At 42.6% G+C, this 25791-nt stretch overlaps 1 protein-coding gene across 1 annotated transcript; it reads left to right on the top strand.

Annotated features, from left to right (window-relative positions):
- The first annotated feature begins 20072 nt into the window (after positions 1 to 20072).
- On the top strand, positions 20073 to 21988 carry LOC117836025 (peroxidase 5). Its single transcript, XM_034715381.2, has 3 exons — positions 20073 to 20545; positions 20633 to 20821; positions 21281 to 21988. Exons 1-3 carry the CDS (start codon positions 20327 to 20329, stop codon positions 21842 to 21844), a joined length of 972 nt encoding a protein of 323 aa, XP_034571272.1. The 5' UTR covers positions 20073 to 20326; the 3' UTR covers positions 21845 to 21988.
- Positions 21989 to 25791: the final 3803 nt, after the last annotated feature.

Below are 25791 nucleotides of genomic sequence, written 5' to 3'. Positions count from 1 at the left end.
TGTAACTACAAGAATCAACATGCAAGACATTTGAGAGAGTTAGATCTTTAGTGAGACCTATTTTACCCAAACTGGATACCTTCCCTATAGAATTGTCACCAAAGGGAACTTGTTCATGATCGCCCGCATCCTCATCCAAGGAGGTGAACATCCTTACATAGCCGGTCATATGTGGTGTGCATTCACTATCAAGAACCCAATGACTTCCACCGGCTTTGTAGTTCACCTACACACAAGAAATTAAGCTTGAGGTTTAGGAGCCGAAGCAACATTGGGTCCTTTGACATGAGTAACAAGAACTTTGGGAACCCATAATTGTCTAGGTTGCTTGCTCTTGGCTTGGGAGACAATAAACATTGCCTCAACCTTGCCACTCTTAAGCTTTATCAACAAAAAGTGGTTATTGTTGAACATAGATTTATAGTTATGAGGCAAAGTGGAAAGAGGACGGTTAGGTATAGGGAACTCCCTTTTGTGATGGCCGGTACTCTAACAATGTTGACAATAGGTCCCAACCTCCTTGATGAAGCAACCGTAGAGTTCCGGTGAGTTTTGAACATTCTCCACGGGCTTAGGGAAGGAACCTAGTCCTCTTGTACCAAAGCATCTTGCATTATGGAAGAGAATCTCCTTGTGCAAGTACTTTGCTCTAGCCATTTTCTTCACACAAGAACCCAAGCTCTTCACCTCTTATTCAAGTTCTTTTTCCCTTGCATGGTTAGTTCTGGAAGAAGAAGCAATAGATTCATCACAAGAAGTGGATGCATTGACCTTAGTAACATCTCTAGCAATTTCTTGCACACTAGGGTCAATAGCATCATAGGAAAACTCAAGTTCTTGATATTTCACCTTTAAGCTATCATGCTCAACCTTAAGCTTCTTATAACTTGACTCAAGCGACTTATTAAGCACAACCACTTCATCATGTTTGAAAATAAATTCATTGAGCCTACCAAGTAACTTGTCATGGTCATCTCTAAGTGACTTGTTAGATACTATCAAAGCATCATGGTCATTGCTAAGGTCCTTGTGACTAATAAGCAACTCATCATTTGAATGCTTAAGCTTAGCATAGGTCTCTTCAAGAACCTTGATTTTAGCCCTTTGTTTCTTGATCATGTCATTATAGTCCTCAAGAAGCGACCTAAGTTCATTAGGCGAGAGATCATTGTCACTATCGGAAGAATCACTCTTATCATTGCTCACTTTGTTACCACTTTTAGCCATGAAGCACATAGGTGGTGGAAGAAGTGGCAGCTCTTCATCATCCATGATGGCGGGTCCGGCAAACTTCTTGTCTTCATCGTCACTTGATTCTTCACTTGATGTCTCACAATAGGTGAGCCATTCATTTACAAGGAAGGACCGATCACCACCACTATTCTTGTTGTACATCTTGGACTTGCTTTGATTCTTCTTCTTGTACTTGTGGTCTTTGTCTTCTTCCTCCTCCTCCTCATCTTTTCTTCTATTGTTCTTGTGAATTTTCTTGTCGTGCTTAGGGCAATCATATGACAAGCGATCATAGCTTGAACAATTTTAGCACTTCCTCTTGCCACTATCTCCGGATCTTCTTGAGGTTTGGAACTTGTTTTTCTTGGGGTCGTAGTTGTATCCCTTCTTGCCCAACCTTGACAACATCTTTGTGGTCTTTCTCATCATAAGAGCGAGTTGAGCATCCTCATCTTCATCATCACCACTTCCATCACTACTAGCTTCACTTTCACTTGAGGATGGAGGAGGCTTGGGCTTGCTCTTTTTCTTGGTCTTGGGTTCTTCTTTAGCCTTGAGAGCTAGATCTTTCTTGGAGGTAGATGGTTCAATTTCACCCATCAAAAACATCTCATGAGAGCGAATCTTGCCAACAACCTTGAACACTTCAAGAGTTCTTAAGTATTTCTTGAAGAGAAGTGCCTTGATAATGTTGTACTTTGGCTTTGGAAGCGTGTGAAGGATCTTGCGAATGATTTCCGCTTCAGAAATAGTAGCAATATCAAGAGTATTAATATCTTCAATAAGCACATTCAATCTAGAATACATTTGTTCAACTAATTCATAGGGAAGCATCTTGAACTCATTAAGCCTATCCTTGAGCAACTCATATTGCTCCTCGCGCACTTTCTTAGAGCCCACATTGATGTTCTTGAGCTCTTTCCACACCTCATGTGCGGTCTCCTTAGTGTGAACTCTAGCAAGCACCTCTTCACTTATAGACTCAAAGATGTGATTCCTAGTATGAGCATCCCACTTAGCTTCACTCTCAGTAGGAAGGGGAGGCAAACAGCAAACCGTAACCTCCTAAGCATCATGGTGTTGAGCTTGAAGGAAACTAGACATCCTATGCATCCAATAAGTGAAATTGGAGCTGGTAAACTTAGAAGGGCCATTCCCACTTTCTGGAGCCATCTCTCTAGTTGTTAAACCTAAGAAAAGAAATCCTATGCTATGATACCAATTGTAAGGATCAGTGGCCCAAGAAGGAGGGATGAATTGGGACTTTTTCAAATTTCTAGAATGATAAGAAACAAACCTTAGCCTAGATTTCTCGTGTTGCCCGATCTACAAGGATGATACCTAGAAACTAAGCACACTAGCAATAAAATAGCCTAGCAAGAAGAACACACTAGCATGATCATCATTTCCTAAGGCAAGATATGAGCAAAGCATGCACAACTTGAACAAGAGCAAAAAAATAAGTAAATTGTAGGAAGTAAATGCTCAAAAGAGTGCTGAAATATAAAGATTGAGGACACGAGACAACCGGTTTTTTCCCCATGGTATCGAGGAGTTGACGCTACCCCTAATCCAAGTTGGATCACCCACTAAGGGTTTTGCTCCCCCAAGACACTAACTCGAGTGCTTCACTATGAATGCTCCTTCTCCATCTTCGGAATGGCGAGCTTCAAACCGTGTACAAGATATTCTTCTTGGGGCTCCCACAATCTCCAAGAGCTCACCAAGAACCTTCGGGCCACCAAGTCCGTCTAGGCGACATCAATCACCAAGAGTAATAAGCTTCAATGCTTCACTTGACTAGCACTCAACTAAGCCATGAACTAGATGCACACTTGTCACTCTCAAACACTAAGAAATATCCTTAATCTTGAGATTTAGCAAATCACAAATCACTCTTTGGATCTAGCACACTCTCAATTGCTCACAGGTTGCTTGAAGTCTTGAGGGTTTCAAGAGCAAGTCAAATGACCTGCGGGAGGGGTATATATAGGCTAGGCAACAAGAGATAGCTGTTCGAAAAGTGCTTGCAGAAAAGCACACCATCGGAACATCCGATGGTATCCATCCACTGGGCATTGGAACATTGTGACAGCCCTAGAAATTACGCAACTAAATTAGGGAATCATCGAAGTGATTAAGAAACTAAATCAAAGAATCAACAAAGGAATAAGGAATAAGTGAGAACTAACTCTAATTTGCTGAGAGTTAAGGTCCAAAAATACCTCAGATTTCGAACCAAGTGTTAAAACTCCCTCCTGTTGAGAACCACTTGTGAAGCAAATAAAAACAAATTTTATATAAGAACTTAAATCTTGACCAATATACTAGTGGTAGAACTTTTCAAGTTGAACACCTTCCACTCACAGCACTTCTTCTGATTTTGGGCAGAGGATGTTCCAAAATCGAGTAGACGATCGGTCAAATTTCAAATCCAATTCCAAAATAGCTTTGGCCGACGTTCCACCAAAGGTCCTACTATCCTATATCCATCTTCGTTGAGCTTTTCCTTGTTGATCTTTATAAAAGTTATAGCACGTACCTTGTTCCCGAACCTTCACTTTTGGAAATCAAACTGCATAGTTCGAACTTTGTGTGAAAACACAGGTTATACACGACAGCTTCATCATGACACGCATCACGAGCATCATCATGCATAATTAAGCATGATGAACATCTTTTTGTGCATTGTTGGCCCTTATAAGCATCATTTGTGCATACATGAGTGTTTTGACCATGCATTGTTAAGTGCTCCGAATTTTGTTATTTATCGGTGGAAAATCAAATTTTTGAAGGAACCACAATTAATTCCATACAACTGTGCTCACAAATATTTTATTCAAATACTAAACACCATTTAGTGATTTTATAATATTTTTACCAAATTTTTCAGAGATGTTTTCTTGGGTTAAAAATTCATTTAAAGTTGGATTTTAGCTGTTTTTTTTTACGATTGTGTGCAAACCATAAAAGCTTTTGAGTTAATTCTTGTTGCATTGGATTCTTTGTTATTTTATATTTCCAACGAGTATTTTTGGAGAATTTTTGGACACCGATAGCTAGGTCGTTTAAGGGGTCAAAATTGGCATATTTTATTTCTCCACGGGCCCACGCGTCAGTCATCTTCAACCTCTGTCCAGCCACCTGCACGCCTCCCCTTGGCCGGCACAGACGCTGAGGATGGCCATTGGGCACCTCTGGCCATGCCAGGAGGCCCCTCTCCACCCATAGGTCCCCCAAGCATCTCCCACATGACCTCCCTTGTCTGCCACGCCTCCTCCTTGCCCTCCATTGGCCCGAGCTCCACCGAACATGCATATGTGCCACCAGGCCGCCATGCACAGCAGCTCGCCATCACTGCCAATGGGCAAGCAACAACGCCGTGGCAACCTTATCACCTCGCCCGTGCTTATCCTCTCCGCCCCCTCCTATATAAAGCCCTCAACCCTCCCCTTCCTCCTCCACCATTAACACGAACCTGAGCTCCACTTTTTCCCCAAATTTCACCGGCGAAATCCGCCGCGGTTGGTGCATCTCCGGCCGATTCCTTGTAGCCACGGCGCCTCCTCGATGTCGCGATTCCATTTTGCTACTTCCCGGGCCCCCCTCTCTCATCAGACGACGCCCTCCACGGGAGCTCCTCCGCCGCCCCCTTCCTGTGCCGTTCCTCCCTGTGCACACCCTCCTCCAAGCGCCTGACTCCCTTCTGGTGAGCCTCCTGGCCTCCGTGTTCTGCCCATCTCCCTCCCCAAGCTTCCCCTTCTCTTTCCCCCACCTTCGGCCCCAAGTCCATGGCCCGCCGTGCCTGTCCCGTGCGTGCGTGCTTGTGTTGTGTGCTGTTTGTGCGTGGGGGTCCTCTTTGGAGAAGAAGGAAGTGTAGGGGGTTATGGGGAAGTTCCAGGGAGTTTTGCGCAATTAAACTGTAGACCTAGGGGGTAGATCGTAAGATCGTCTCGGTTTTGTTTATTTTCTAGATCTAGAAAGGCTGAAATTTTAAAATTCATAGTAAATTGTAGAAAAATCATGAAATAGCAAATAAAGACGTTTTGGAATCCTTGTGAGTAGATTTACACATTAGAGTCATAATATGATATGTTTAGTAGAAAGTTTCTGATGTTTTTATTTATTCTTTCAAAGTACTTTTAGAAATCGTTTTAAGTTGTTAGATGCACATCTTGAGTTATAGAAGTCCAAAGATTGTGATTCCAATTGTGTTAGTCTTGTGATAACACTATCTAGCTAAGAAAAATATTGAACCTGCTAGTTGTGTACTGTTTTTATCATGTTTTGATTTAATCTGGATAAATAGGCAATTTTTAGCTTGTTTTGCTTGTCATTTTCATATCTAAAGTTTTGGTGCTTAAATTGCTGTGAAATTTTTATGGTAGGCTATAAATGATGCTATTGTTCCGTGCTAAAAATTTCATATTCATTAGATGCAGTGTAATTGACTTATTGATTTAACTTGTTTATTGCTTCATAATGGCTTTAAATAAGTTATAATTTTATGTAGGTGTAAAAATCGGAAATGTGGTTTCATTACCTTTGTATGATGTTTTTATACCACAATAACATATAATATGGCTATGTGTTTATAGAAATGATGATCTTTAGATTTATTTTGTTTTTACATGCTTTCTTGCAAGAGCAATTTGTCTTTTTCATAGCAATTAAATTATAAACTCTGAGCATGTGAAATTTGTACAGTAGCCATGTTTTGATAACATCTATCATCCATAAAATTATTAGCTCCAAATGAGATGTTTGCCACATCACCTATAATTAATATATATGTTTAATATATATTTGGACAATGAAAGTTTGGTAGTAGATGCATATACTTAGGTCATGTGAAGCTTTTAATAGTTATTTTTGAGGGGTACATATGATGCTAAGTTATAATAAGTAGTGGTTAAGATTTGAATATAACTCAGATGTATGCTCTCATGTTAACATAACAACTAATGATTATGTTGCTTGTATAAGTTCTTCATCCTGCGTAATTCTTGCTTAAGGTGTTTATGATGTTCCATGTTATCTAAAGCTAATGCTAATTAATTATGTTTATAGTACTTGTGAGATATGTGTTTAACTTATGCATGTGTTACCTTGTTGAAAAAAAACTAAATGAAGAACCTTGTTGCATATGTGCTGAAATGGTTGCTAGAGCAGTTATGTTGTGGCAATATTTTCGGGATGCAAATGATGTTTTATGTAAATATGGTGAATACAAAAGTTGTAGGTAACTTCATAATATAGCTTATGTTAAATTTCCATGACCATAAGCCTGATGGTTTAGGCGCCATAGATTTTACAAGTTCATTGTCAGGTTTTGCATGCTCTATGTATAGGTCTGAATGATTGCATTGTTTCACTTAGCTAAGCTTTGAATCATGTCTTGGATATAATATAAGAATTTTAGGGTTTTTCATGAGATTTCCAAATTATTAAAGATCACCCCTTTTGGTGGTTTAAATCTCCAGTTATGAGGTTGTGAAGTGGAACAACAGAATGTGTCCTAATCTGGATAGAGATGTCTTCTTTGTGATGCTTGACCTGGTTAACTTTGGTTTTAGCTTGTGGTGTTTACAATAAAGTTGTGCATGGTTTTTTAACCTTTCGAAAAAGTCTAGAACCACCTTGTTGTAAAAACTAGAACTCAACTTATTGCTGTCCGAAGTTGCATGTCAGTTTTCTATCTTTGTTTGTATAGATCTGCCTAATGGTGTGTTCTCACCTTCTTATTTGTTGAATCAGCTTTTGGTGTTAATAACAAAGTTTTAGATAATTTCCTTAAATTTATAGAAAGTCTGGGTCACCTTTGTTGTATGCTTATATCTCTAGTTATAGCTCAAACAAGTGACTGTTGTGCTGCTGTCCAGATTCGGTGTATGTGCTTAAGTTATTAGCTTTAACTTGATGTTGCCTTGTGTGCTAGCTAGTTAGCTCATATCACTGTTTGAGTTAACTTGATCTAACTGAGAATCTTATAAATATGTTATATAATGTTGGTCAAGCACTTAACTAATAAATGGTCATGTATGCATGTTGCTACAAAATAACCTTGCTGCATAGCTTGCAAGAACCTTAGCGATGTTGGTGCGTGACTTGCTTGTGTATGAGTGGTTTTAAAACAAATGTAATATACTTTGATCACCTTCAACTTGCTGGTTGTGTGATGCTCTTATGTATGCCATGTTGATAAGCACCATCACCCTAGTTCGTGTATGATGCTAGGCTTAATTAGCTCTTGACTGTTAATTGCTTGCAATAGCTTGACTTAAGTTCACTTGTGGCCATGCCTAATGTACTTGTTATCCATGTATAATAAGTGGTGTGGTGTACAGTTAAATAACTCTAGGTACCTATGACTTGCATGATCTTATGTTCGCCTTAAATGCTTTTGTGTAATGCATCTCATTTTATCGTTCTTCATATTCATGCTCTTGCATCTTGCATCTCACCTAGATACGTTAGATAAACCACATGAAGGACATGATGATGGAATCGAACCCGAAGACGGTGTATGGTGGAGCTATCCCGAAGATGGAAGGACTAAACAAGTGCCGAGATGAGAGATGCTCGCCAAGCGAGTGTCATCTAACAAACACTAACCTAGTGTGGATTCCAGGCAAGCCCCGGTGCATGAATTCCATGTTTTAAATTTATGCCAACTGTTGATGCTTATGATTGTGCATTTACGTTTGTAGGAGTTGATTGAAATCGTAGATGCATGAACTTAGTACCTTGATCTGAATACTAGTTGCTAAGGTCGAGTAGTTGCAATGCTTAATAGGTCCCGGTAAAAGTCGAGTGATTTCCTGTCACTCACGAGTTATAGGAGTTGAATGTTTTATTTATGTTGCAACTATAAGGACGACGGACGGGGTCGGGCTTATGTTCGATACTTGGTGGTTTGCCCCGTCTGTCTAAATGAATTTGGACTAAGGTCGAAACGTGTCGGCTTTCGTGATCAAGTGTTTGAAAGTACTAATCTCATACCTAGTATGGGATGGGGAAGCCTAGTACCTGATTGAACTGGGGCGTGTCATACTCCCCCGGCTGTCCTTGGAACGTCGTTCCCATGGTGCATCATGTGGGTGCAAGTGCGGTCATAGTACGACAGAGGCCGGGATTATGGAGCATTGCATGCCAAAGGTAGTTGGCCCTAACACGTGCCTAAGGGATCGATGGGGACGGCTGACAAATGAAGTGACCCCTCGTGGTGTGCGGATGTCGTGAGATTAGGTTTGCCATGCATGGTCAATAAATTTGAATCGATTCGTATACCTCTCACAGTTTGGGACTACTTGATCGCTATTCTGCACTGAGTAAAGATGGAACATGATGATGATATTAATCTTGATGCTTGTTCTTTAATTGCTTGGAAACTATGCTTGCTTAGTATAAGTTGCTAATCTAGACTGGTTAAAGAACATAGAACTTGAGCTAAAATATTGAAAGTAAGGACCGACTATAGACGCTTTTGGCAAAGCAAACCCAAAGTCAGAAAGCCTTGCATGTCTAGGTTTTGGTGAAAATAGTTATCACCCGGCGGGTCAGTCTTGCTGAGTATTAGTTGCCCAGCCTTGTTGTGGCTTAACTTTTCAGGTGATGTTAATAGTTTGGCTGCTGGCACTACTTGGCCTACCCAGCTCCCTCCGGGCTGGACAGTCGAGTGGGATCCCTCCTCGGACGGCGAGGGCAGGGATTATTGATGTCATGATCGGCTTCGTCATGATATCGTGTATCGACATTTGGCTTCCGCTTGTTTTACTTCATCTGGTCGAACCTTGCAAACTTGAATTTCAAAAAACTCTGATGTAATAATTTGTTGAACTACGTTAATGTGATGGGAATGTTGTAATCTCTGTGCTACTCACCTTCGTGTAAGCAATGCTTCTCGATCCTGTGTAAGTGGTTTATCGGATGAAATCCGACGGTCGACCAAGTTGACCTGCTTAAAGTGCATGATCGTGTGTCAGACGACTTAAGTGCATTTTAGTCAGGTTAATTTGGGCAGTTCCGCCACAAACATCCGGTCACTCACAGATCCAAATTCTAGCCGTTGGAAAAGTAACAGTGAAAAGTTCATCCGATGGTTACTCCGATGGTTCTTCATGGGGCGTTGGATTATCCGGTGCTGAACACGTTCTGGCCAAAACCTCTTTGGAAGGAATAAAAAAAATATGCTTGCTTTGACACATTCATCCGATGGTCACTTAGTAGGCATCGGAGCATTCGGTGCTAAAGGTATTTTTTGCCAAAACCTCTTTGGAAGTTTGAATTGAAAAATGCTTGCTCCGATGAGTCTTCATCCAGGGCATCGGAACATCCGTTGCCTGCGACCCATTCATCCGATGCCTAGCCATCGGAACAGCTGATGGCTCACTTGAGTTTTCAGCTCCAAAAAATTGCTCCGACACTACTAGAAATCATAGCATCGGAATATCCAACGGTCTCTACTACAAGGTTTTACCCCTGATGCAACGGCCTAAAAGTGTGGCAATATACCAAAAATCGTTGCGAGAGACAAAATGGCAACGGAAAATTTCCATTGGCAGGCGTTGCCATAGTAACCGTGGGGAAAAGTTTGCCCAACGACTCATTTTGATGTTGCAATAGATTTTCCCCTATTGCAACACAAAGGAGTGTTGTTGCAACACCATGTAGTGTTGCAAGCCATAGTCTAAGCAACCATCATGGGTGTTGCAATAGTTACTATTGCAACACACATAGTGTTGCCAGAAATACCTATTGCCACGTACCCAAAGTGTGGCAATAGGTGCACTAGCAACGATATTTGGTGTTGCAATAGACCTTATTGCCACACATCAATAGCATTGCAATAGATGGACCCTCTATTGCCACGCTATCTCAGTGGTTGCTATAGGTGGAACCCTCTATTGCCACGATAAATATTTGGTTGCTAGAGGTAGCCTCTCTATTGCCACATTAAATATTGTGGTTGCTATAGGTGCATCCTTCTATTGCCACAGTAAATGTTTGGTTTCTAGAGGTTGCCTCTCTATTGCAACGATCAATACGGGTTGCTATTGTTGGACCCTCTATTGCCACGCTAACTATTGTGTTGCTACAATTTGGAGACTCTATTGCCACGCCCACTATTCCGTTGGTATGATGTTTCCGTTGGTATGATGTTTTTTGCAACACCATTTGTTTGTTGCTATATCATATATTGCAACGCCAAATTATTTTGTCGATAGTCCATATTGCAACGCTTTGTTTGCATCAAACAATAATTGCATGCCGAACAATATATGATGAAAGAAGCATTTAGACATCCATTAATCCAAAATGTGCTTTGTCCGTACAAATCATTTATGAAACCATCCAATGTCAAACTTAGTCGATAACGCACGCACAACTATTGAAACACATAAGGTATCCAACTCACACTAGCTAATTTGAACATCAAAATGGACTAAGCTATGTCTAGCATTGTAGCAAAGGTTGGCTTGACATTGACCGTCCATCAATTGTGTGCTCCACTCAAACTCTATCTTGCTCCTGAAAAAATCATTAGCATTGGTATATTCAGCAAACAACAACTTAGTATTCAGCTAAGTATCATTTCACTTTACAGTAACAGCAATTAGACAACTAAATCTGATTCAGAAATATTCACAGGTAGTGGAGTCAAAAATCACCTGTACTTTGCTAGCATGTTGATTCCTTTTGGCTAATGCTCGTTTCTTATTACCCACAATATCCTTCAGTACTTTTGTTGTAGTAAAACTAACTGTCGTATCCCCTCCTTTGTTTTGGCCAGTTTGTGTCTTATTCACAGCACTATTTCTAGTTGTGTGAGCAGTACTTGTACCTGCCGCTGTTGTAGCTACGAGTTGTATTTGTGGTGGGATGCTATCTTGGTTTTCTTGCAAATCAATAGATGGAGGGAAAATTAGGCCTCATACCAAGGACTATCACATGACAACATTAAACACTCTTCAGTTCTCAAACTACCTGCTAATGTGATATTTCTTCACTTTCTATAGTTACATTTTCTTCATCCATGTTTGTTGTAGCAACAACCTCTGCATTTTGTCCCCCATCTTTGTTAGCCTGCATTTCAATTTTGGTCAGAAAAATCATGAGTGGAGTTTGAAACTACAAAAATGATGCATGATTTGTAGCCGACTACCCGAGCATATGATTTCAGTTAAACAAACTATCAAAGATTAAACCAGCGGGCATGTATAGGTCCTAGAGATAGATAAACACATTAACTAAATCTATTGGTCAAGTTAAGATTTGACATTACTATTACCTGTTGTATTGATGCTTGTACATGTGCTGCTTGCATCATTGACATAAACTCTTGCCTAAGTGCTTCTCTATCGGCCTCCCTTGCCTTCATCATTTCTTCCATCTGACGCTTATGTTCTTCCCTTTCAGCTTCCCTTTCAGCTTCTTGAGATTCTAATCTCTCTTGTAGCTTTGAAAATGCTTCGACTAGTGTCGCGTCCTGACGCACTTGGTACTAGTAATCCTCATACAGTAGTTGCCTTCTAGTTGGGTATTTTGCCATGTATCCATTAGCATAGATCCTGGTTGATTTGCAGTTTCTTGTTTCCTGGTAGGCTGACTGGAAAATCTGATTTTGCTCCACATCTGAGATGATGATTGCATCTCCATCTGTTTCCCTCTCCGAAATTTTGCTGCTTGCATTATCCTAACAAAGGAGGACAGTTGAAGTAGTTAATTGAAAATGATTTTGTAGGCGGTCACTTTGCATCAGTTAATAAGGTTTGTACAAATTGTTATACACTCACATAGACATCTCTAGATTCTTGGCTTGTCCATTGCCCATTCTTACTATGTGTGAACATAAAAAGCTCCAAATCATTTGGCTCATCACCAATTATTGGGTCCCTCTAATTTGGCAGAATGTAACAAATTAGTGATATTTCAAAATGTAAGGAAGCATGGTCATGTGCTTCTGAAGTTATTACCTTCTCAAAGCTACACTGAGAAAACGTCTTTGATCTTGCCCGATGGTGTACCTTTACATTCTGCCGATTCCGAGAATTCTTGCAACTAACCCTCTGCACAAGGAGTTGATTCTAAAAAAATATTGCAATCTACCAAAACATAGCCTTTATTTCATTAAGTGCAAATGGCAAGAATAAAGTAAAGGTCATCAAACCTGAAAATGTTCCTTGCCAAAATACAAAACCAGATAGTGCCATTCAACAATGTCCAACTCTTCTGGCTTATGTCTTATTCTCTCCTCATAGGTGGTGTACGCCCTGTACGTAGCACTAAATGTTGCTCGCCATCCTTTGTAACGCTCATTAGCGATGGTCCATATCTTTTTCCTATTTTCTTCATTATTCTCAATGTCCCACTTATGCTCTTCAACATGTAAAACATAAATTCTAGGTCACTTCTTAAATAATTTGGTAACAAAATTGTGTATGCTAGCAAAAATAAATCAGAAACTTACCATCATATTAGATACTATTGAATTTTTTACATCTTTACGGATATCCTTCCATGTTCTCACCCCAATGAATGGTGCTTTTCTCCTTGTGTACACTACTATTTCATCAGTAAATGTGCGTGTGTTCTCACCTACAGCTCCTCCAAGTCTAGAGAATTGGACTTTAAGCTTCTAACTGCCCTACTTGGATCTCTTGTGGCTGGCTGCCAATCCTTTCACAGTACCTCGTGCCTTCCTCTTTTGGGAGTCTTGTCCATCGAAACAATACACGGTGCAAGAGATTAAACAAAATCATGTACATAGGGAAAACTGAATTGAACATCAAAATAAAATCACAATAAGCATCACTTACTATCTCCCTGAGTTTTCTCACATCGTGCATGTGATGGTTTGTTCAGAGGTGGTGTTGGATTGCTATCTTGACTTGAATCTAGTAAATCTATCTGATTTGTAGGGCTGTCATATGCACCTGCAGACAATAGGTCACAAGTGTAAACTATAAATGTAACTGCGATGAAGCTAGATCATTAATTACTCTACCTTTTGTTTCTAGCATCAACTAATTAATTAATTGGCTATTTCGATGCAGCGAGCATATGGAAGAACTAAAAAAAATAGTATAAGGAATCTTAATAAACGACACGAGGAGCACTTTGTAAGGTGGTTCGAGGGCAAGGTTAGTTCTATTTTTTTAATTTTTTTATTCCATGTGATGTTTAGAATGATGTACTTATTAACTGCCATTTGTTTTCAAACTGTGTTTGCAGATCACCAAACTATATGAGAAAGGGGAAGTGAGTGAACTGATGTATGCCCTTTCTCAAGGACCGGACCATCGAGCTCATGTGTTCAATAGATGCTACATCAATAAATGGCTATTTCGAATGACTACCATTGAGAGAAACCTCGTCACACAAAATAGTGGTGTGCTTGTGAGGGGTGATGGTACTACTGGCAACATGACGTGGTATGGAGTGATTAGAAGAATGATCTCACACGAGTTCCCTGCACAAAAAGAAGTTGTATTGTTTCAGTGTGATTGGTATGATGTGCCGGCCGCACAAAAAGTCGATCTACTTGATGTGGAAATCCAAGACATGAATTTATTAGGCCCAAATGAGGATTTGTCAAATTGGACAAGACCAGACAAGGAAGGAACAACTGGTGATGCCTTTGTTATTGATCCGGTGCGTGGCGAAGCAGTTCTCGAACCAGATGATGCGATTTTACTTGATAAGGATGATGATGACGAAGATGACACCTACATTGATGATGGAGTTGTTGCACCAGTTGTGGTAGAAAGCCTAGAAGATGATTTCTTTGTTTAAATACTTATCCTTTGTTCAACAATCATGTTTTTTTGGATTTTTTGTTGAAAACTATCACATTGTCCGGGATAATAAATAGCTGCAGTTGGTCTTCAAACTATTATACTCATGTTTATTTCCTATTATAAGCAAAAATATCAGCAAGCTAGACAATTTTTTTTGTTTTCTGAAATTGTCATGGAAGATGCGGATGGTGATCGTCCTTGTTGAAAAATGAAGTGAATTAGCCATCTTCATCATGTAAACAAGTAATATAAAGGCTGCTTAATGTCGAACACACCTCAGTACCCCAGTGGTACATGAGGGTTTGCTTGTATTATAGTTCCTGGGATAAAATCCTGCGTGGAGCATTTTTTTTGTTAATAGAAGATCTTATTCAGAAATGCGTGGAGTATTTTGTCTATTGCAACTATTTTTGGTATATTGCAACAGTTTTAGGCCGTTACATCAAGGGTAGTCTAATGTGTGGAGCATTTTGTCTATTGCAACCATTTTTTTCTATATTGCAACACTTTTAGGCCGTTGCATCAGGGGTAGTCTATAGCAACACAAAAAAAATCATGGCAATATTAACATGATATTGCGTCCATTTAGGATTGTAGTTGCAATAAGTATCTAACGATTGCAATGCCATAGAATATTATTACAACCCCAGAAAGCTGTGGCAATAGAACATGCTATTGCATCCATTCAGAATTCTTGTTGCAATAACCACCCTAGCAATTGCAACACCATTGGAAGATTATTGCAACCTAGAACAACCATGGCAATAGTTACAAGCAAAAACAACCAAATCCAAGTAATTGCAACGAAAATCAATATTAATTCAACTCAAAAGTGCCATGGCAATAATGCCAACTAATTGCAACACAATTCTTAAATGGTTGTAGTAGCACATGCCTGTTGCAACGACAAACCACACATATTGCAACACATTTAGTCCATAGGCACATATTGCAACCACTTTATGGAAAGGTTGCAATATGACCCACCTATGGCAACCAAATTAGTGGTGTTGCAATCATGTGGCGTGGCATTAGAGGCAAAACCTTGTAGTGCTCCTTTTCTTTTCAACTCATCCAATTCAATCTCCTTTGAGTTTTTCATCGATTTCTTTGCTTCTTGAGTTCTTCCATGAGTTATTTAAGCTACCAAGTGTCAAAGTATACTGAGTATGCATCATATTCATGGCTAGCCTTGCAAGGTCAAGATATTATCATGGAAACCCCACTCGATAGTACAGTCTATGAGCTACAAACTAGTAAAACCTATGCTACACTAAGTGTCCTTCATCTCCTTGTGACACATAGTACTAAAAAGGTCATTTGCCTTGTTGCATTAGCTCCATGTCCGCTTTCCAATTCAAATTGAGGGGCCATATTCTAATAAACTTATGACATGATAACCAATATAGATTCTCTTCAAAACATATGGGTTAGTCATAAGTAAACGGTTGTTATTTATCACCAAAACACACCCTTACCAAAGGTGCAAAAGGGCCTAGATGACGCCTAGGTGCTTTAGGGCGACATCCACAACAGCTACCTTGGCAAGGTCCGAGTCAACTACAGGAGGGTCCGGACGTGATCGATCACAAGTGGCTCACGGAATGTACGATTGGATTCCTTTTTTGTATGATCTCTTTCTTTTTCTGTCATTGCTATTTTGGACACATAACAAAATTTCATCTTTTTGCACGTATTGATAATTTGGGTGTATCCTCTACATCTGCATAGTCATGCTTTTAATAATCAAGGATATGTGTTGACTCTCATTATTGACACACTTTTACCTCTATTTATTTTCAATAATGACATGAATTTAATACCTAAACTATTGATTACACCTAATAAACCGGTCATCTTCACATGTGTAATGTATTTTGGAGGATGTTGTGTTTTTGCAAGAAATTGGGCCTAAAAGCATATTTTTGGATAAAGCACTGAACGAGCATCGAAACAGACAAAGATGAAGGTCAACAGGCCCAGGAAGGGGCTAGGCCGATCGGCCTAGAGGAGCCCAGGCCGATCGGCTTGGCATCTTCTGGCACCCCTGGTGCCCATCTTTGGCAAGCAACCCTTCAACATTGCTTAGGGGATAAGTTTATGAAGATATAGCAAGGACCAGCTTGGGATCAAAGAGGAATCGGAAAAGATCAAGCGAAGGTTTGGAAAGTCATTGAAGATCAATCTCATCCTGAAGCAATTGACGTGCCAGGCCTACATGCAAGTGAAAAGAAGATTCCAGAGCACCTGAGAAGCCTTGGAGACGAAGTAGGATGCGAGGGGCTAAAAGGAAGGCATAGGCCGATCAACCTGGACCCTCTCAGATCGATCAACCTGGGGGTTTCCTTCATCTTCTCGCCTTCCAATTTTTGCCACGCGCTCTCTAAACTATAGATACCTCGAAAAATCCACCGAGCCCCATATCCAAGACGCCATACTCGACATGAAGCAGCAGAGAAGCAGAAGGAGCTTGAGGGACACCTCTCTGGAGAGCCAACGGCCGTGTAATTGTCGGGGGTTAGCGTAGGCGAACCTCTGCCGGTGTGATCACCCTGCGAGGAAGATTATGCTGGAGTTCTGGAGCTAGAAGTCATCAAGCTCAAGGTAGGATCCCGGTGGTGATCTTGTGATATACAATCATTCATGGTGAAATAATAGATGTGTTCATGTTCTTAGCGATCTAAGTATCTCCTTTGATGGTTTTATGCTTTATCAGGTTTGCTTAGTTTTCAATCTATGAATCGATGATAGATTGCCTAGGGTGTTCTTGTGGTCATGGTGACCAGATTTGCATGCCTGATCTACCAATGAGTATGACATGTTCTTATGATCATGCCCTTAACCTGCTTGCGCTGATAGAGGTGATCGTGACAGGATCTTTCTTGTGTAAGGTAGGGGGTTTCGGGATCTGGATCGGAGGTGTAGATTTAAAGATGCTTTTTACTAAGATCATATCTATGTTGCTTTCCTATCCATACTCAGAATTACAATATATGCATAGTCTAGGTTGCTCTAGATTAGTTACCTTTACTCTATCTATTATCCGTCTGTACATGCTTAGTAGATTGGATTTGAATCTCTCATAAACACCAAGTTAATACTAACAATGCTAGTTGAAATAGATCTTGTGCTATAAGTTTCATAGATTGATAAACCTTGGGGGAATACTCTGAGGGAAGATCTATAACTGATTCGTACGCTTGCAGTTCAAAAATTAGCATGCTAACAGCCGTCAACAATGTGCCAACAAGAAACTCACGGTTGACAAATGAGTGAACAGTGACGACATCTGTTTCTTAGAAAAAAGTAAAAAGAGAAGGATATGTATTTGTACTCAAAATCTCAACCACGTATTTTCACCGAACGACGCACTTTTTTTGCTAGAGTAAAATACACGGAAGGTACCTAAACTTGTCATGGGTGTCAGTTAGATTCCTGAACTCTCAAAATACATTTTCAGACCAATGAACTTGTCTTAAGATGCCATCTAAAAACATATTTTTAGGTCCTCTCAACTCAATAGGGTGTCATCCAAATTTTTAAACTCTTAAAGTACACTAGCATAAGGTGGTTGTGAAGGCAACGAGCGAGGAGAAGTATTACCATCAGCGACAGGTGACAAATTTTAAGATTTGAAAATGTATTTTTAGAGTTTAGGAAGCTGGATGAAATTTGAGGATGAGTTTGGAGATCTGAATACACACTTTGAGTATATTTTGAGAGTTCAGGATCGGGATGAGACCACGGGACAAGATTGTGTATTTTACTCTTTTTCCCTGCTGGCGAAGTCGCGACGGTACTCGTTGGGCGGTTGGACCTGCGTTGTGGCCTAAATAAAACTGGCCCAGATAGGTTGCAAGAACGGACCGAAACACAGACGGGCCCGTTCGCTTCCATACGCGAAGAACGCTCTCCCTCTCGCGCCCCACATGTACAGTTCGGCGGCGGCGGCGGCGGATGCGGCTGATCATCTCGTTCGCGGGATAACCGTGTGAACAAGAACAGGCATGCTCAGGCTCGTGGTTTTCCAAAGCCAGCAACAACCAGTGCTGTTCCTGGCCACAGGCCAGGCGGCCGCTTTGGCCGACGGACCAGATCACCCGTACGCGCGTTCGCGCTTTTGCCATGTGCGAGGCGCCGAGCGAGCGCGCAGGCTGTCCCGTCCATACAACAAGCGAGGTCCGGCCGCGAGGCTTTAATGTCGCTGCATACAAAGCGAGCCGATGCCAGGTTGCAAGGTAGTCTGGAAGGAGAGATAAGAAAAGGCTGGTCATAATCAGTTCGAAAGAAGAAAAAAAAAAGGGAGGGATGGCCATGGATCAAAGGCAGCCCTAGCTGTACTGAAAGAAGATTACCGGACCCCCATGGACACAGCAAGGCTGCAAGCTAGCTTGACAGCAATAATTCGAGCAGACGCGGTTCGTATTGCTTTTGGACCGGACCAACAGAGCTGCTAGAGATCTCCGGGTTTTGCTGCTGCTGCTGTATGAGTGGCTGAACTGACATTGGATTCACCGTGCCGCAAATGGTGCCATTTCTGCCACTGCATAGAGTAGGAATGTGTGGCCGGAGTACATACTACACTTACGCCGAATTGTTAATTGCAGCGAACCAGATCCCTCTGATCCATCTCCTTGCAACGATTGATTCCCTGTCTTCACCTAGAGGTCAAACCCAGACGACAGGGGTCCTCAGCACCGGCGGATCTTGTCACGGCCTGAGCTCTACCAAACACGATCACCATGTGCAGCTTCAGTGATTCAGTGAGCCTGTTCAGAGTTCAGACGCCACTAGCCCTGGCACCCAGGGTCAGTAGCTAGTTTAGCCGTTAATCCTGGATCAGCGCCTGTTGTCGGACAAAAGTTTACTCCCACTTGACTCAATAACTGCATTATCTCTCTGTAGTGCGGCTAAACCTCACCGATTTTCGTTTACACCGATCACTCCGGAGTCCGGAGCTAGTCTGAAATCTGAACTCATGGGCGTCGCCAGCGGCTAAAACAAGCTCCAGCTCGGCAGCAATGTGGCGAGGAATCTTCCTTGACTTATCGCCGCCCTGCCAGCCAAACCAAGCCTTTCCGGCCCCGTTGTCAATTGTGAGCAATGAGCGGAAGCATCTTTGCTTTGGCGGTGAACGTCATGAGAGAGATCATTCGGATCAGTAGCAAGCCAGCGTTCATGAACCAGGCAATGCGAGGGGTCAATCATGCATTCCCTGCAAATCCTATCCTCCCAGGATTCTTTCAAGCTGTGAAGCATCTGCAGCTACAGTGCCTGGAGAATAGTTGTCAGGAACCAGGGTTTGATATTCCTCGAGTATCTGATGCTTCGGTCCATTCAGAAAACAAACATATCGCAAAACTGGAAACAGTGGAAAGGTGCGAATTGGACCATTCTACGTTTCATATAAGATCAGTTGGATGGACCAGCTCGGATTCAGACTAATGGCGACAATTATCGCTTCATTAGAAATTTAGAACAATAGGACTACCAGCTCAGATTCATCAGACTACTGGTCGCACCAACTGTAACTGAACGAGTGCCCTCAAAAGAAAATGTTACTGAACGAGACACAAGTCACACTTCAGTCGATCTTCAGTCATAGCAGCACATCCTAATAATGTAAAAAAGAAGGCCGAATATCACAGTCCATCATGTCAACGTCGGCCTGTATCACCACCTACTCAAGTACAAGACCAACGACGAGTCCTTTGAATATGCAAAGATGTGACCATGACTTCATCGCAAATGGCGTCCCTGCCAAACACCTCGTGGATGCAGATGCAGTATCAGAAGTTCAGAACTCGGCGCTCTACACTACAGTATCCATCTTTCCGGCGCACCATGTACCGCAGGTAAAAGAACACCTCGGAGCCCTGCAGATCTCATTGTCTCTCGCCTTTCGCCCTCCAATCATGGAAGAAAAGCCCGCCTCCCCGGCCCCAATTGGCGGGGCACCACAGCTCTGCTGTCTGCTCTCTACCAACCTATCCCCTCCGCACATGCCCGGCATATGGCACACTCGCTGGTCCGGCCCCTATCACAACGCTCGAGATCCCCTAAACCCTCCAGGCCTCCGCATTGTTAAATACTAGATTAGACTACACACACTTCGCTCCCAGTCTCAAGCTCGGTGCTTAGGTGCCTTTGCCTTCCTTAACCAAGAAGCATATAGATAGCTACTGATTTGGTGTGTGCCTCCCTGCTCTCAGTGCGAGTATAAAAGCGCAGGTACCTTCTAGCAGCGCCATAAAGAGTTAGAACGAGTGGCGCGCCTGATAGGGATAGCGGCCATGGCGGTGCAGAGGATGGCACTGTACTTTCAGGTGGCGGCGGTGGTGGTGCTTCTGACGGCGACGGGGCTCCGCGCGCAGCTGCGGGTGGGGTTCTACGACAACTCCTGCCCGGCGGCGGAGATCATCGTGCAGCAGGAGGTGAGCAAGGCGGTGGGCGCCAACCCGGGCCTCGCCGCCGGCCTGCTCCGGCTCCACTTCCACGACTGCTTCGTCAAGGTCAGTAGTGTCCATCTTCCATCTGCAGAAAGCACTACAGCTGTGGATGCTTTGCTGAACTAGCGGTTTGCGGACTTGCGATTGCAGGGGTGCGACGCGTCGGTGCTGATCGACTCGACCCCCGGCAACACGGCGGAGAAGGACGCCGGGCCCAACACCAGCCTGCGGGGCTTCGAGGTCGTCGACCGCATCAAGGCGCGCGTCGAGCAGGCCTGCTCCGGCGTCGTCTCCTGCGCGGACATACTCGCCTTCGCCGCCAGGGACAGCGTTGCGCTGGTGAGTTTGAACCTAGATTCACCCGTTAGTTTAAGCTCGCACTTTGGGGGAGTACACTGCAAAGCTGCATTTGTCAATACTAAACTAAACTTGGCGCTTTGGTATTGTCACTGTCAGTGGACGGTGCTGGTCTCCCCCTGCTTCAGTGATAGCGAGACTTTTAAAACCAGACATGCCGATATGAATTTGGAATCTAGCACGCAGGATTAGACAGTATAAAGAAAAGCTAATCTGACCCCTGTCCCCGACTTTTCTGAGGCACATTGCGCGCCCCCACCAAATGATGCCGCCGCGGCGCGCAGGGCGCAGGCAGAGGCAGCTGCCCGCACGCCAGAAAGAACTCGATGCCTGTATGGGTCCAACCGCACCACGCTTAGCACGCACGCCATTGTCGCGTCCCTTCCTTAGGAATCATCCGTGGTACTCATGCTTGCTTTGCTTGTGGGTCCGTGCGTGCAGGCCGGCGGGAACGCGTACCAGGTGCCGGCGGGCCGCCGGGACGGCGCCGTGTCGCGCGCGTCGGACACGGGCGGCAACCTGCCGCCGCCGACGGCGAACGTGGCGCAGCTGACGCAGATCTTCGGCACCAAGGGCCTAACGCAGAAGGACATGGTGGTGCTCTCGGGCGCGCACACCATCGGCTCCTCGCACTGCAGCTCCTTCAGCAGCCGGCTGTCGCGGTCGGGCACCACGGCGGGGCAGGACCCCACCATGGACCCGGCCTACGTGGCGCAGCTGGCGAGGCAGTGCCCGCAGGGAGGGGACCCACTGGTGCCCATGGACTACGTCTCCCCCAACGCCTTCGACGAGGGGTTCTACAAGGGCGTCATGGCCAACCGCGGCCTGCTGTCCTCGGACCAGGCGCTGCTCAGCGACAAGAACACGGCCGTGCAGGTCGTCACCTACGCCAACGACCCGGCCACGTTCCAGAGCGACTTCGCCGCCGCCATGGTGAAGATGGGATCCGTCGGCGTGCTCACCGGAAGCAGCGGCAAGATCAGGGGCAACTGCAGGGTCGCCTGATCATATCGCTCCTGTGGTGTGGAGTTTGTAGATTGATTGTTTTGGACCGGGACGTGATAGCATAGCTTGGTTGTAACTTGTATGTACGCTATGTACTTGTGCGTGTATGGCTGTGCAAGATCACTGTATTCTTTGGCTGATTCACCTGCATTCTTTTTTTTTTCTATTCCCACTTGAGTGAGGTGTGTCTCTTCTGAGAAAATACATGTAACTAGCAGAAACTGCTCGTGTACCAAAAGGTGCTTAATAAAAGGGCTAAATGTCTAGAAACAAAAGAAGAAGTATCTCGTACCAACTGCTGATGTGCTTCAAGTTCGAAAAAGTTTTGGATGATTTTGATAGAAACTATCTCTTCCAAAAATAGATCAACAATGTATTTCTCAATCTATATAGAGAGAACAGGGGCTTTACCTCCCCGAACAGGGCCCTTTACGTATGAACAATGTAACTCAAAATGGCATAAAGTTCTCAAATCAAGCTTTACCCGTTTCGGTGGGCTCATTGACCTGAATATTACTGGGCCTTCCAGACGTAGGCATATTTTTCTTACTTTTCGTTCGAGAGGCCTATGGGCCTCCAGCTTAGACAGACGTAAATTTCCTTTCTTGGAGGCCCCAAAACTTTGATGGGCCTCCAGGTTAGACACATTTAGGAACTTTACCCAAGCCCTTGACGCTTGACGGGCCTCCAGGTGGGACAGTTTTCCAAGCAAGAATTATGATGGTCTTATTAGATTTTCTTCTAACCTGACTAATGCAATTTGCAAACGCCACAGCCCAGTCTTTTTGTTGATCCCATAACGATATCAGCAATGGCTACAGAGTCCAAAATCCAACCTATAGATGGCAGTGCAAAGCATGAGAAAGCAGCATACATATAACTTTGGCAGGGCAGTGCGGCTGAGCTGACATGAATGTGCATATATAAAAACTTCTGAATTACTCCATCCTTTCAACAATACAAGACATTTTTAGTTTCCCCTCGGTCTTCAAAGCTTCGACCACTGTTTTCTCATAGTGTATATTACTCATTTTATAGCTGCATACAAAACTAATATAGTATGAAAGCATTTTCGGATATGAGCGTATAACTTTTAAACACTTAACAGAGTAACATACCTTACAATTTGACTAAGTGTTGGTCAAGATATAGCACAGAGCTTGTCTTTCACAAATAAATTAGGCCTGAGGTAGTAGAGGATAATCTTCAGTAATTGAAGTGATTTTAACAAAGGATAATTTGATTAAACCTAAATGGAAGTAGGTATAGAAGTAGTAATTCGAACTGAATAACATCATTTTCAGAAAATACTACCAAAAGATCCCTGTCATGTGAATGCCATCGAAACAATGAATCATTACGTGAAAAATAGCATTATGTCAAGGCAACACATTGGACGTGCTTATGGTCCTCGCTATGATTGGAGGTTAATTAGGCAAACATGAAGGTTGGGTGCCGTACTTTGGGGGGGGGGGGGGGGGGGGAACGGTCATGAAAATCTTTGCTAGTCGTGGATGGATGTCTATTAGGCCATTCTCGGTGTAAGATTTCATCGCGTGATTTTCAAGAGTGCCATGTCATCTATTGATCATTGAGTTGATGTATGAAACTAGGTCTCTCAATGCAAAGTTTTGTTTCACGGTTTCATATGTTAGCATCTCATTTAAATGTTCCATATAAGTGACCAATAGGAGTTGATGAATGTGTGTAGGTGAAACTCAAATCCTCTCAATGGAGTTTCATCTAGTTTCAAGGTTTTGGTAACCGAGTACACCAAGTTTCATTCCCGTGAAACTCTATTCTTCTCTTTCCTCATAAATTGTATGTCATGTCATCACTTTTGCATATGTGGTAGCCATTTAATGAGAATGAAACTCATATGACACTTGAATTGAGAATGGCCTTAATTGGCTATGCGCTTAGTTTCATTCACTCGTCCAAATAGTGGCTGTGGGAAAAGTCAATTCTATCATTTCACTTTTTTGAGAAATATTTGACTTCTTGGCTTCCTTATTAATGGTCGAAGGTTGTGAACTGTCATCACGGATGATTGACAGGTACATCGCCTAGCACTAGAAGAGAAAATAGTCGAAAAAGTGAGCACCAGTGCTAAGTTGGAGACTCAAACCCAAGTAGTTATGTTGTCCACCACAAGTAACCTACAAACTAAACTACACCCAATTCATAAACCTTTCATTTTGTTGACATTTGGAATTATTGCCATGTACTCACCTTGCTAGCAGAACTGTGTTCCTTTGTTCGTGAATTATTGCCATGTACTCACCATGCTACAGGAAATCCTATGCAATAGTGAAACGACGCGTATCATGGCCCATGTGAGGTACCACGCATGCAATAATGCCAGAGTGCCCCTTTTGTGTTCGAATAGCTTAATTTGTAATCTTACCAAAACACATATTAAAATGTGCACACTACAGTGCTATGGGTACCTGTAAACAACAAGGCAATCTATGTGAAAACCAGCAGGGCTCTGGCTATGGAAACATAGGATGGCACCCAATCGGTCAATATTCGTACAAGCATGCTGCCTTTTTAGGTAGGACCGCGGGACCATTGCTCAATGGATCGGCGGGGTAATAATAAACCCCTTGTCCGGATGGACCCAAATTACCTGTACTGCGAAAATCAACATATATAATAATTAAAAAATTAACCAAAGTTTTGAAATGTAGTAGTGATGAGCACTTCTGTAAGAAAGAGTTGGGGAAACAGAGCTCTTTTATCGTGGAATTAGACTTCACGGGGTTTTACCTGCAATTTGATTGGAACAGAAGGATCATATGACCTCGTTACTGTATGCTTCCCCATCACAAAGTAAAGTTTGTAGTTCTGTAGGCTTCCGAGCGATCAATGTAGACAACCACTACTACAGAATGTACCATCATTGCCGGCCCATCACCGCCGGTTTTGGGTGGGCCGGCAATGATGGATCTTCACCGCCGGCTCAAACAGCTACGCGTGGGAGTGCGTGTGTTAGAGCAGAGAACCGGCAGTGATGCCCCCCTTCACCACTAGCTCGTGGTTAAAACCGGTGGTGAAGGTATCACCGCCGGTTCTTTAACAGGGCTGGCGGTGATATCTATCTTCACCACCGGCTCGTAATAAGGGCCGGCAGTGATAGCCCTCAATAGTACAAAACCCCCTTCCTCCCCTCCTCCTTCCACTCGATGGCCTCCTCTCCTTCCTCCATTGTTACAGTCATTTTTCTTCCAATTGCTCAAGAAAACTTCCATTTTTCAAGGATACACGTTAACATTTTATTTTAAGGTTGGTAACTAGCATTTCTTTAAATTCTTAGCTTCTTTCTTTGGCTAGTTTTTGAAATTTGGTATGAATTTGATGGAGAGGCACTCTTGCTTCATTTTAGAGCTCATTTATGGTGGAATTTCAAAGTGAGCCGAAATTTGAAGGTTGCTCATCACCACCTTGCTTGAAGGTTAGTATCTTGCTCATTACTCCATGTATGCTTAGTTAGATTGTTGAAAAATTGAAAAAATATGATGGAGAGGCTCTTTCTTGACTCTAGGCTAATTTTGAGCAATTTTTTGATGCATGCTCCAAGAGTTTTAAGTTATCACAAAACCTCACATGATTTAAGTTTAGTGAATGTAGCCTCTTTTGAATTTGGTACCTTCTATGCTTTGCCTAGTTAGATTTTTGTAAAAATTATGAAAAATGTGATGGAGAGGGCATTTCTTATCTCTAGGGAACTTTTTAGGAATTTCTTCATGGATGCCACAAAAGTGTGAAGTTAGCGTAAAAACTCATGTGATTTAAGGTGTGTTTGAAAATTCTTTTGTAATTGGTAGTTTGTATCCTTTTCCTAGTTAGATTATTCCAAAATTGAAAAGAATGTGGAGATGCTCTTTCTTATCTCTAGGCCATTTTGAGGAATTTCTTCATGGATGCCACATAACTGTGAAGTT

This window comes from Setaria viridis, chromosome 9 (assembly GCF_005286985.2).
Source record: "Setaria viridis chromosome 9, Setaria_viridis_v4.0, whole genome shotgun sequence".
Classification (NCBI taxonomy): Eukaryota; Viridiplantae; Streptophyta; class Magnoliopsida; order Poales; family Poaceae; genus Setaria; species Setaria viridis.
The sequence above is the reverse complement of the archived record's forward strand: the minus strand, read 5'-3'. Positions and strand labels throughout refer to the sequence as shown.

Excerpts from the sequence above, each read along its gene's own strand:
- LOC117836025 (XM_034715381.2), top strand. The coding sequence starts at position 20,327 with ATGGCGGTGCAGAGGATGGCACTGTACTTTCAGGTGGCGGCGGTGGTG. Across the intron at positions 20,546-20,632 it reads TCCACGACTGCTTCGTCAAG|GGGTGCGACGCGTCGGTGCT; the intron begins GTCAGTAGTGTC and ends TTGCGATTGCAG. Across the intron at positions 20,822-21,280 it reads CCAGGGACAGCGTTGCGCTG|GCCGGCGGGAACGCGTACCA; the intron begins GTGAGTTTGAAC and ends CCGTGCGTGCAG.